We start from the raw sequence: 13,703 nt of genomic DNA on the forward strand, positions 1-13,703 counted from the left end.
AATTCTCATTAAGGTCTAGCCTGCCATAAAGGCATCACCAGCACAGCTTTAATCTGCCAAATGCACATTCCACGGTCATCCAGCACCTACTCAGCCTGTTGAACTGCTCATTACTGCTGTCCAGGTTTACTGTGTAAGGTTTCATGAGCCACAGCTGTAAGAGGTATGCTGGGTCTCCCAGGATCACTATGGGCATTTCAACATCCCCCCACTGTAATCTTCAAGTCCCTGTTTGTAGCTTTCTATGCAGGCCAGTGTTCCTGAAGATGTGTGTGTCATGCACCTTCCTGGACCACCCCACATCAATGTCAGTGAAACACCCATGTGCCAGCAACATCATGGAGAAGTAACCCTTCTTATAGATGTACCCTGTCCCAAGGTGGTCTGGTACCAAAACTGGCATGTGTGTCCCATCTATCACCCCTCCACAGTTAGGGAAATCCATTTCTACAAAGCCATCCACTATCATGAACATTTCCTAGAATCACAGTCCTTTGTAGCAGGATACAATTAACTGCCTTGCACATTTGCATTAATGCAGCTGCAACTGTTGACTTCCTGACTCCAAATTGATTCACGAGTGACCAGTAGCAGTCTGGAGTCACCAGCTTCCACACAGAGAATGCCACACACTTCTCTACTAATAGAGCAGCTCTCATTCTGGTGTCCTTGCACTGCAGTGCTGGGACAAGCTCTGCACACAGTTCCAGAAAGATGGCTTTCTGCATCCAAGAGTTCTGTAGCCAAGAGTTCTGTAGCCACTTATCCCACGCCTGACTACACAATCCCACCATTCAGTACTTGTTTCACAAGCCCAAAAGTGACTGTCTACCCTATGCAGCTGTTCTGTGAATGCCAAAAGCAATTTAAAGTTGCTCCTATCAATATTGCACAGTATGTCAGGCAACTGGAAGTCTTCAGTTAGGAACTTAATGATTAACTGAACTGTGATGAAGATATCACAGATGGCAGTGAAGCAGCATAGGAGAGCAGTGCAGGATCCATCTCTTCTCAAAGATGCTGAGGTGCACAGCACAGGGGGGCCATTGAAAAGTGTCACGAAAGAAAGCTGGAAGCCCATAGTGTGCTGGGACAGAAAGCAATGCATTATAGGACACTGAGCCCAGTCCCAAGATGCACTGTGATTTGCTCTGCCTTTCCACAACACCTAGGGGCAGAAGGTGTCAAGCTGGACTGTGGGATAGATCCCCACAGTACATTGCTCACACTGTCTATGCTAGTGCTCCAACTGTGGCTGTGCTCTGCTGACAGAGGAAGTAAGTGTGAACATGACATTCTGATTTGTATTATGTTTCGAGTGTCAACACCACTTGTTGACAAAACTTATTAGTGTAGACGAGGCCTAACAGTTCTACCTTTGTCAAATAGGTTTGCATTTAAGGGGGGGGGTTTAAAACTACATCTTAATGCACTGCCATATATTCTGGGGGCACTTGGATAGGCCAAAATACTAATTCTTCCTAAAAACATCTAGTAAGGACATGCTTGCCTTTGAAGAATCAGGCTACTTCACAAGAGTTAGTATTGCAGCATGATTCATAAAGCTGGTCTCTTCACGGCCCTTTTACTCTGCCCAATCACAAGTTCATATGTCTTTTACAAGTATTATGTTTTAATGGGTAACCAGTGCAAAGGTTGGAGAGCATAATGCAAGTAGGAACCAATGGTTTGCCAGAGGCACTGTATGCAGAGAAATTAAGGCCTGTAAGTAGTGCTGTATTTTGTGATTTTATGAAATTCTGAATGTTATGGGACTGAACTTTACACCAGATAAGATTTCATACAAAAGAAAAGTCCAAACCGTAAGCTTTTCAACACCTCCACATTCCCCTCTTTAATATGGTGTTTTGCACTATGTACATGAACAAAAGCTAAACAAAAGGAACTTTAGCCAAACTCCCCTTCCTCCTCCAGCTTTATTGATAGTTTAAAATTACATTTCTATATTCTAGGACTTCAATTGCTTTTACCATTTACTTTAAAAACTGATTACAAGCAAATGAAACTCAGTTGGTCTAAGTGATATAGTATACAAAAATAACATCTTGATTTCTGTGAAAATGCATTTCTTTGCAACTCCTGAATAGCTCCAAATTGTGTATGTTATCATAACTGATGTTCTGGGTTTTAGATTTAGTTTGAAATACTTATTCAAAAGCTTCCCATTACCTTCTGTATTGCTGATATTAACATTCATTGACTGAATTATTGTTACTTTGTTTTAATTATTCCTGATTTCCCTCTCTCTCGCTCTCATGGCCACTAACAGGCACGTACATCTGTTTTGTTTACTCCCACTCAGCTATATGCTCTAGGTAGGGCCTGATAAAGACATTACTTGATGTTATTAACAGCTACTGAGGTCAGACAATCCAAGGCCATCATTGTAATAAAATTAATGTTAGTTACTTGTGGAAGTTCGGACACTTCCAGGATTTATTCTTCCTCTTGCAAAGGATCACTCCCATGGAACCTGGAGAGCGTTTGCTGGTCTGACTCAACTCTTCCCACTCAATCCCTATTCACCAGTGGCACGGAAAGGGGGTTCTTTAACAAAGCATTATACATAACACCTCTACCAAACTAAACATAAACATTTTTGTAGTTAAATGCAGAAAGTCGATTTTTCCACCCCTTTCCTCCTTTTACACGGCAAGTAAAGCTCACTGGCCTGGGAGTAGCCTCTATCTGCCAACCTTTGGCCAGTGAAGAGGATTCAGAGAAAAATAATACAACCATCAATCAGAAAAAGGAGGGGCGATAAAGGAAATAATTAAGCTGTAGCTTCAATTGTGCATTCCCGTGCAAGGTGCCCTGACTCGCCACAGCGATAGCAGTTGACTTCACTTGTCTTGCTGCAGTTGATGGCTACATGCCCAGTTTCACCACACCTGAAGGAAAGAAATATTAATATTTTATTATTGATAAATTAAGTGGATTTGTTAGCCTCTTCAATAGCCACAACAAGAACTATTCAACACTGCCACCACAGTACAACTTAATGTACCACTATTGAACTCTGCATTTGATGCTTCTGCTGTATAACTGTTCTAATACATTTGGAAATACACCCTTAGATATTAGGCAAGCTCAATTCTATACCAGAGAAATGTGCAGCACATTCAGTGAGGTCAGTCAGGATATTAGAAATGGCACACTACTATACATGCTGAACCCTGTTTAAGTCAAAAGCAACAGGAAGAAGTTGCATCAGACATCAGTCTAAACATTTGAGGCAGTGAGTCAAAGTTAGTTTCTTTAAAAAGATCACAAGAAGATAGGCATAACCAAAACAGATTAAACAAGCTAACTTGTATAAACTGCAAATTAGATTAAGGGTAAGATATACCTTAAATAGCTGTAGGATAATTGTTATACCTTTAGTGCCTTACCTATAGCACTTAACTTTGGTGCAGTCTTTTTGAATGTGTCCAAATTCCCCACAAGAATAGCACTTCTGCTCATCTGCATGGTCACAGTCACGAGCCAGATGGCCAGGTTTGCCACAGTTGTAGCAGCACTGCTCTCGCTCTCTCTTCGGCTCCTTGCAGTCCTTAGCAATATGGCCACCTCTGCCGCAGTTATAGCAGGCTTCCACAATAAGAAAACAAGCCAAACAAGACTATAAAACCTTGATAAAGTTACAACATAACAAGCATTTAACAGAAATCAACGATCAGTTTATTTTTAATGATCTGACAAATGTGTTCAGTTTTTTGCCCTTCCACCACATTCTGAGTAAATATAGAAAATTTAGTAATATTTACCATCCTCCTGAAGATCACAGTCCTTGGCAAGATGGCCAGACTCACCACAGCGGTAACAGATGTCTGGGAGAGATGAAGACATGAACTGGAAGCCTATTTTATATAGGGACATGAAAAGCATTGTTATTTAGGGATCAAAATATACATCGAACAACTTGACAGTATAAACACAAGGGTTAGGACATTAGCAAAAAGAAAATCTGCAATCTACAATCCTTCCCACAGCAACCTCACTGTTCTTCTCAAAGATTTAGTAGCAGAGGGTTGCAGTAAGCCCTCATTAAGACTTAGCAAATGTACTCTGCAAGTACAAAAGATTACCAAATTAAAACTGGAACCACACTTAACCTTATTTTGTCATCAGAATAAATTTAGTGTACTATCCTTGATCTGTTTGCGCTCAGTCACTAAAGCAATACTTGTAAAAGTGTCATTAGTATCACATTTGCAATTAGTGAGATTTTACTGTTCGTTCAGATACGTATAAATTAGAAACCTCTTGCGGAGGTAAATCCACCTCTGCCACGGCTTCGCATCCCACGGCCACGGCCAATTCCAGTAGGGCATTCCCGAGCCCAATGACCAGTACGTCCACACTTGAAGCACTCGTTGCTGCTCATCACTGCAGTTTATTTCCTATGTAAAAGAAAATTTTAAAATTTACAGCAGATGTTTAACTTATGGGCTTTTTAAAAAAGTAAGCCTACTGAAAATTAAATTTGAAGCTGACAGCTTCAGTGAATGTCTAAACTTAATATATTTAAATACATAAATATTTTGTACATGCTTGCTGTCAAAAACCACCACCACAAACTTAAGTCAAATCACTGACCTAGTGGAAGTCACTGGCTAAGCACAAAAAGAACAGGAGTACTTGTGGCACCTTAGAGACTAACAAAGTTATTAGAGCATAAGCTTTTGTGGGCTACAACCCACTTCTTCGGATGCACATAGAGAGAAACATATATTGAGGAGATATATATACACACACATACAGACACTGGGGACCAGTTTGTGGAGGTGCTTAACCAGTTTTTGACATAGCAGAAGCCTCTTCTGCAGTTGCAGAAAGAATATTTCCTTAATTTCAGTTTACTGACTAGTTCATTCAAAGTTAAGCCAATTGGGAGTTGTACAAGCAGGAATGCTTATTTTATTCCTGTGACTATGTATAAAAACTAGGTGTATGGATGAGATCTACTAGTTCTAAAACAAAACCAAAAAAAAAAAAAAAAAAAAAAAAAAAAAACCACACACAAATCTTGAAGCACATGGTGGCCAGAAACAGTTCTATTCACCAACTACAGTGAATATTTCCTATAAGTCTATTTTAAATGAAAAACATGTTTTGATGACATCAGGACCTTTATTAAACTAATTTATTAAAAAAATAAAATGCTTTTTTTGCATTTAATTAAATTTCCATCCAAACAGAGCGCGACACAAGTGTAAAAAAAAAAAAAAACCCCCACACATTGCCATTTTCTATCATTGTAAAAGATGTAAAAAAATAATCTGAAGTGTGTATAGGTATAGGGTATCCTTATTACACTAAATATGGTGCTTGTTTGCCAATAGGTAATGTTTAATTACAAATCAATGTTTTAATAGCTACCAAAGAATGAGAATCAACCTTGTAGAAAATAAATTCAAGTACAAATATGAGCCAATTAAAACCAAACCACCCAGGTTTATGTAAAGTAGCTATTAGAGAATCTTCCAGAACACAACAGGTGTTTAAAGGGAGATCAATTAAGTTCTGACAGAAATGTAGATCTTAAGATTTTGAAAGTTTTCTGCATTTTTTGTATTTTAATTTAGAAAATAAAATGGTTTCACTTTCAAATCTCATGCACTACACAGTGCTAGCATGATGTGATTGTAAACACAGTAGGGGAATTATCTTTAATTCAGAAATTAAAAATTCCTGGAAACAGTCTTAAATTTGTAGAAGCTTGCTTAGGCCAAAAGTTAGTGTTGAACCCTGTTCAAGTGTCCTTAACTGTGGCACATTAATATCTAGGGCTGATAAGCTATGTTTCATAACTTTACTGCAGAAGTTATTCATGTGTAAACCAACAGCATATTTTCAGCTACCCTCTACCCTGATATAACACGGCCTGATATAACATGAATTCAGATATAACGCGGTAAAGCAGCGCTCCAGGGGGGCAGGGCTGTGCACTCCAGAGGATCAAAGCAAGTTTGATATAATGCGGTTTCACCTATAACTTAGTAAGATATTTTGGCTCCCATGGACAGCATTATATCGGGGTAGATGTGTACTTTGAAGCTTTATACTGGGAAAATTTCCCTCAGTCACTGAAAGTAGCACCTGGACAATACTGAACTGCAGACCGCAATTTATAACAAAGTTAATCCCACACAAAGGCTCAAATTATGATAAACTAAATATACAGAGCATAAGTAACTCCAGCTTTTAAGAAGTCTGCTTGATTAGCAGGACAGAAACCCTACAGAAAAAACTCAGTTGTTATCCACCTGTTTATGTTGGCCTTATTACACAAGTCTATTTTATAACATTAGCTATGCAGTTATAAATTTTTAACTTCTAAATTATGTACTATTTCTGAAGACTCATTAGACTATTCAGGTATTAAATTCTTCAAATACTCAGCCATAATGCAAGACTGCTCTTAACAGGAAATAAAGTACAAAAAAAAAATGAAAATTAAAACTTGGTTATGAAGATTAAACTTGCTATAGAACTAGCTAGAGATTTGAAATTTTCCAACTAAAAATTGTCATTTCTACTTATTTAAATGACCTTTGCATTAACTTAATATTTGCATAACTGAAGTTGTACTGCTGATCTGACCAAGGACAGAGACATGGATACAACGGAAACTTTGCTATTAACAAAAGTCATTGATGTACACCTCTACCCCACTATAATGTAACCCAATATAACAGGTGTGCATATAGCACAGTAGCAGCGGGGCTCCGGCGGTGCTTTAAAGGGTCCGGGGCTCTGGCTGCTGCAGGGAGCCCCGGGCCCTTTAAATCACTGCTGGAGCCCTGCTGCCCCTACCCCGATAGAACGATGTTTTACCTATAATGTGGTAGGGATTTTTGACTCCCCACGACCACGTTATATCAGGGTGTACTACTTAGCATGATTGTAACAAACAGCTGGATTTGTGTGCTTGCTAACACTTTGTTACTGAGGTTTCTTTCTTGACATTTTGTTGAGCTGCATCACGCTGCATGGGAATATTAATCTAAACTGGTACAGTACTGTATGCAAGACAGACACTAAAAAACTACTACACAACCTGCTGACCAGAAGTATTTTGTACTGAAACATCCAGAGCCGCCCCCCCCCCCCACCCCCAAATTTTACTCATCACTATGCAGACATAATCAAGTCCCTAATGCAAAAGGGCTTACAACAAAAAGTTAACATGCAAAAATTGGTGTAACAAAACAAGAAAAGGGAGGGGAAAGGATCGAGAAGGGTCTTAGGCTTACAGTATTGTAACTTCCTGTAACAATTAAAAAGGAAAGCTGACAAAATCCTTATGAGCCACTTGTGTTCAGTATTAGAATGGCATCAATACTGATCAACTACTTGATATGAATTTTTTTTTAATCCACCTGCTTTTATGTGGCAGCTGGATTAAAACTATAGGAACAACTACACAGTAGCTAAGTTTCGAGTACCTCTTTTTTTCCTGTATCTTTCTGGTAAGGGGGGGGGGGGGCACAAATGCAAAAGTCTGAGCACTGCTGATTTAGAGCATGCTGTTCTGTATGTTCAAAGGTACCTCTGATTGCAGCATCTACAGCTTATGTTAACCTACCTTGACAATCACTTTAATTAAACTATTGTATTTCTCTGCACTAAAATTCTAAAGTCCACATGTAAGTTTGAGTCCATTTCAGGGCCTCCATTGTGATGCTTACACACTTAAAACAATTATAACCTGTAACCGGAGACTTGATGAAGATGACAAGTGTATTATAAGACAATGTCATAATAATTTGTCTACCTTTTAGGAGAAGCTGCTACAGAATTCAGAGAATTGCACTGCTAGAAACAAAGAGGACAGTTCTAAAAAAAAAAAAAAAGTGTGTGTGTGTGTGTGTGTGTGTGTGTGTGTGTAATGTGTGTGTGTGTGTGTGTGTGTGTGTGTAATATACACACACACACAAAAAAAAACAAGCCACCTAGGGTCGGTAGTCCAAATATGGCTTATTGCTGTCCCTCGAGAAAGTATGCACCATATCTGAACAAATGTAATTCAGTAGAGTTAATGATTTTATTCATTTTAAGCTACAATATATAACCATATTTCCCTTCATGGCTGTTTGCAGGTTGGACAGCACAAGCATTTGTTCATCTGTAGCAATCAATTCTTTGTAGAGAGGCATCAGACTTTCAGAATCATGTAAATTGGTCAATTTTCCCTGTTAGTCATTAGCATTAATTTTATTTGGACCCACCCAAAAAGTCTGTTAAAAGTGACCTGCAATGAAAAAAAGTGTTTTTTGTACGATGTATCTTGGCCTGATTTAAAAATAAATAAATCAATCTACCTTAATATTCCAGGGCAGACCTGAACCTTAAGGGACTCAATTACCAGAGAAGTTGGAGCTTCAAGAAACTGCAAGCTGAGCCCAAGGTAGGGAAAAAGGATTTTTAGTTGCTCTTTAAACCTTTGACATTTACCCCAACAAAATTGACATTAGGATGTTTCAAATATAATAGACATCCTTTTCTCCTTCAGAGAAGGCAGTTTGTTATACACATCTGACATAACCGTCTCAACACAAGCCCCTTTGCCAAAGCACAGAAGGAAAAAAACTAAAGGAAAAACTGAAAAGGTATTTAGGCCTTCATGCTTCAGTGCAGCAGACCAAAAAAAACATGTATTGTATTATATATATAAAAAATACACTAACTCAAAGCAATACCTTCTGCAAGTCACCTTAAGGTTACAGTCACATCTTTACTGTAAACCTTATTTTCATTATACTCAACTTAAAAAAAATAGTACTTTCAGTGTGCACTAGAATTTTGGATGCATTAAACAGTCAATTACTTAAGTTTGATTTTTAACATGCTATTCAGAGGAGCCGGATTTTTACACCATGAGTATGTAAACAAGCACAATTGGTGTGGGGGAGTAAGTGGGGAGATGAAGCCAGGACAGCTAAGGACTTGAAGAACATACAAAGCTCAAAGGTTTCACAGCACAAATAAGATGTTATGAGCCATATACCCAATGGAACTCAAAGCTCCAAGGACAGTGTCAGCTAGGGAAATATGGGTATGCAGTATTTAAGTTTCTGCAGCACAAGAGAGTGGGAGGAAGGCGAGGACCCTGCAGAACACCTGAAGTCCATAGCCAGAGTGCGAGGACTATTACAATGCATCAGAGTTAAGGCTGTTTTTTTTTTTTTTTTTTTTAAATGTCCAAGTGTCAGTGTGATTTTTACAACAGATTTATCAACTGTAAAGATCTGAATATCTTCATTTCCTCATCTTTGAATGTGGGTATATTTAAGCTTTCACATCACAATATAGTACTGCAGTACCTTGCATCTTGTAGTTTTGTAGATCAGACAACGAACTCTAGAACTTTGTTGTTCATATCAAAGGTTAGACAGTTTATAAAAAGAGAACTAACCAGGGGCAACGAGGAGTTAGTAAACTTATTGCTAATTTGACCTTCAGTGTTGTGTTAGCTACTGGTTTGTCATAGTTCTAGACTCTTCTGTAAACAGACTTTCCAAACTTAAGTTTTAAAGTGCAGAATAATAAGAGTAAGTTGTCTTCCTTGTAGCACTATGGCCAAAAAGGTTTTCCTTTAGAATATCTGGCAGTCAAATTGTTAAGTTACAGAAAGAAGCTACTGATAACCCACTAGAAAGCAAGCATAACTAACAAGATTTAAGTTACCTTTTTTTTTAAATGGGTTTGAAGAGCTATAAAGCTCAATTGTTTTTTTAATGCATTAGTCAGTCTGCTTAAATCCTTATGAACTGTTAGTCCAGTGTATCGCTATTGTTTGTTAGAAGTCAAGTTTTGTAAACCACTGTTGTCATAAAACTGAATGCACCTGCTCTCACCTTTCACACCCAGAACACGATCTAACAAGCTTTTACTATTCTTTGTAATAGATAAATGAATACTTCTGTCATAAGCAGAGTTAGATCAAAAAAGGAATGCAGATAGCTCATAATGGAAAGCTTAAGCAGGGGGGGGGGAGAGAAGACAATGAGTAGATGTGTCTTTCACTCTATTGTAAGTTTTTATTTTTGAGTAAAATGGAGCTAGAAGGTATTTTCTAGAACATAACTGAAAAAGCAACTAATGTTTTAGTACCTTCAGTTCATTCTGAGTTATAAATCTAATCCTCAATTATGGAATTTGACCTGCACCATTGCCTTCACTGAATATTTACAACAGCAGATACATAAAAAACACACGCAACACACACACCCCAAGAGCAAAGATAATAAGTGAAGACAAGCTACCTTGCTGAATTACTTGTGAGCAGAGCAGCAGTTTCAAGGAGTTAAGATACAGGTCTGTCTAGGGGAAGGAAAAATACAGACTCCGGGGGGGCGGGCAGGGGGGAGGAGAAGAGAGACAGGGACAAAAAGAAAAAAAAAAAAAGCACACAACTTACTCCTTGCCCCCCTCCCCTGCTTCAATTCATAGGGACTTTCCCCCCCCCCCCCCTGTTTGCTTTATAACAAGTACTCAAACATTTCCTAGATATATTACACCTAAAATGCTGACTAATGTCAATCAGCCTTAATACAAGGACAAGCTAGCTATATTCAAGAGCCAACACAATGCCCCATCCTTCTTTCCCTCCTATTGTACTGCAATACAAGCATTAATGATCCCTGGGGCTAACTTCACGAAGTAGATTGTTGTTTTTAGTACAAAATGAAGTTAACAAGGAGTCTGGTGGCACCTTAAGGACTAACAGATTTATTTGGGCATACATTCTGTACTATAGTAGCGTCAAGATATCTGATCAGGTCATATAATAACAGAGACCTGTTGGGAGGCCCACAGAGAGATGTTAGTACTACCTTGGAAACCAGAAGTGCCCATAGTGAACTTTGTTGGCAAGTACAAGCCTCCTTTTGTCAACAATGGGGGCAATTATCTTAAGCATACTAACTAAATATTTCCCTCAGCTTATTAGTATTACCAGCATCTTATACTAGAAGAAGTTCAGCTTCTAACCAGGCACTCACTGGAGCAGCCAGGAGACAGTAACACCCAGCTACAATGAAAGATGTAGACCAGAAAGAATACTTATCACAAAGTCCAAGTCTATTCTTCCCAAACATAAGCAGTACACAGTATAGATTTAAAATGCGGTGGAATTCCAAGGGCAAACCAGCAGGCAAAATTACTGTTCCCAAAGCCATCTTCAGTATCAGAAGTGACCCACCAAACAATAATCTACTCAAGCAGGGTCCAGACACAAGTCAACACTAACAAAAGCAGCGAAACTTGAGAATCAGTAACAATACTTCACATTATATTGTTATATCAACCTTCATGGCCTAGCATCTATGTGCCACAACCTAATCAAGGGACAAAGGCAGTAAGATACCAGCCAACCGGCTCTGCAGTTACCTCCCCATGAGCTTCCAGAAAGGAGGGTAGGGACAATATGATCACTGGCAAAATATGCCAGCATTAACATGGTTCTAGCAGGGTAGTCAATATCCAGATTCAGCCCACAGTCTGTACCACCAGATGCTTTTGAACAGACCCTGACATTTTTATTATTACTATCATTATTGGGGCTTATTATTTTCTTCTTCTCTGGAGTCTAGACCTTGACCAAGAAATTCAGACTTTGGGAGAAGGAGGGGAAGGGGGAAGAAAAAAAAAAAAAAAAAAAAAGGAGACTACTCCTGTTCTAGAACATGGCCTATACGCCACTTATTTGAGGAAAGGTGTCTTCTACAAAGGACTATTTACTTCCACCATAAGAATTAAATTCTTTAATACCAGTCAGGCTGATACAATGACTGTCACTGGAACCTTAATGGGTCCCCAATTAATCTGTATATCATGTGACCTGTAAGTATGATACTGGAAGAGGATCTTTGAGCCAGTGAGTTATTGGCTATTGCTAGCATAGCCTTAACAATGGAGTTCTCAAACTGTGATCCACAGATCACCAGTAAATAAGGCCTTCTCAGAGCCCACCACATGAAACATCGGAAAGTAGGGGGATTGAGACAAAAGGAGTCAATGAGAAGGTACTCTGCAGAGAGACAGACTGCAAATCACTTGCTTGGATGAAACCTCATCCACATGGAAAAATCTAGCCTTCCTGATCCAAGAGCATCTAAAGTGAATTCAAACAGGAGGTGAAGATTGCCAGTGTAAGAAGGTGTAAATTTCACTCTAGCCCCCACCTCCTCACCAAACAAACAAACCACAATTCAAGAGTCTATGTTGAAAGAGTTACTACTTACATTAACACACCCTAAAAAATAATTTGGGATAGACTTGTTTTATATAACTTGAACTAAAAAAAAACCAAAAAAAAAACCAACTAGAACTATCCCAAACAAAGATATTAGACTGGGATGACTTAAAAACTAAGTTTAAGAGGCATTCAAATAAAGCGATTGTAAATCAGAAGTACAACCTTTATCGCGAAGTTACTCTATTAAGTTGCAGGGCTCACAGACAGAGTGGGACACCTGCTAGATCTCCAGTCAGATGTAAATAGATTGAACACCCCAACCCTCCTGAACCGAGCACATGGAGAGGCCACATGGTGCAATCACACCCCGGCCCGCCGTCCTGGCCATTACCGCCTTCCCGACCCGCACGGGGTCGCAACAAATGAGAGAAGAGCGGCAGAGCAGACGGCAGCTTGAACACAGAGCACGAGTTCAGCCCCAAACTCCCTTCCCACCCGGATCGCACAGCCCAGACCCGCTACTGCCCCCAGGGGCAATAGGCCCGACGCAGGCGGCTGACCCTTCGCCCTAATCCCGGCCGGACGAGTGTGTTCATGCCGCCCGCCCCGCAGGAAAGGCTGCGGCCCAGCCACCAGCCTCCTCCATCCCCACGCACCGGGAAGAGGCGCCCGAGGCAGCCCCCCGCAGAGCGGTTCACCGGCGCCTCGGACCGGGGGGAGGGGAAAAGGGAGGCCGCTCCGTCCCCAGCCCTCTCCGCCGCCGGGCTCCCGAGCAGCGATGGCTTCCTCTCACCGCCGCCCAGAGTGACTCAGCCCGGCCAGCGCGCCCAGCCCACCCGAAGGGCCCCTCACTCGCGACCCTCTCCAGTCAAACTGCCGACCACCTCCCCCTCCGGGGCTGCAGGCAAGCGCGGCCAAGGCTCGGGTGGTTTCCCGCGCGCTAGGCCGGAGTGCGCCACCGCCACCACCCCCAGCTTCCCCACGCAGGCCGGGGCCAAGCCGCGCCCCCGCTTGCTCCGCGAGCCGCCTTGACGGTTACCTGCAGGCTCCCGACCCTCCTGCGATAGGTAGCGCGTCCGGGCGACGATGGGCCCGGTTCTTTTTCGATCTCCCCCGCTTGATACTAGAGCCCCGCTGCCTGCGCCACACGCGGTTTGCACACGGCCCCACACACGCACTTACTCACTCTCACCCCGCCCTTCCCTATCACTCTGCGCACGGCTCATTATCCCGTTCGCACAACCAATGGGCACCCGCCGCTGCCTCTGTGCAGCCAATCAGCGCTGGGAAGGGGAGGACCAATCAGCGCCGTCGAAAAGGGGGAGGTGCCCGCCCACCGGGTCAGGCTTGTCTCGACTCTTTTTTGCCTTACTGCACTGTGCGGGAGCAGGGGCTGGGGGGAGTGGGGGAAGGGGTGGCGATGCGGCCACCGCCGCTCTAAGGTCACGGGGAGATTGACGACTCCGAGGGTGCTGCA

The 13,703-nt window shown here is 41.3% G+C and overlaps 1 protein-coding gene across 5 annotated transcripts; it reads right to left on the minus strand.

Moving 5' to 3' along the window:
* Window positions 1–1,824: 1,824 nt before the first annotated feature.
* CNBP (CCHC-type zinc finger nucleic acid binding protein) lies at window positions 1,825–13,425 on the minus strand. 5 transcript variants are annotated; one of them, XM_024215819.3, is made up of 5 exons: window positions 13,266–13,424; window positions 4,285–4,424; window positions 3,789–3,881; window positions 3,414–3,612; window positions 1,825–2,912 (listed from the first exon to the last, which is right to left on the minus strand). In XM_024215819.3, the coding sequence occupies exons 2-5, from the start codon at window positions 4,406–4,408 to the stop codon at window positions 2,795–2,797; spliced, it is 534 nt and encodes a 177-aa protein (XP_024071587.1). In that variant the 5' UTR covers window positions 4,409–4,424; window positions 13,266–13,424; the 3' UTR covers window positions 1,825–2,794. The 5 variants fall into 5 exon arrangements, with proteins under 5 accessions (XP_024071587.1, XP_024071589.1, XP_024071586.1 ...); XM_024215821.3 differs by having other exon boundaries at window positions 4,306–4,424; window positions 13,266–13,422; XM_024215818.3 differs by having other exon boundaries at window positions 3,414–3,615; window positions 13,266–13,422.
* Between the last annotated feature and the right edge of the window lie 278 nt (window positions 13,426–13,703).

This window comes from Terrapene carolina, unplaced genomic scaffold (genome assembly GCF_002925995.2).
Source record: "Terrapene carolina triunguis isolate 2854851 unplaced genomic scaffold, T_m_triunguis-2.0 Scaffold232, whole genome shotgun sequence".
Lineage (NCBI taxonomy): Eukaryota > Metazoa > Chordata > Testudines > Emydidae > Terrapene > Terrapene triunguis.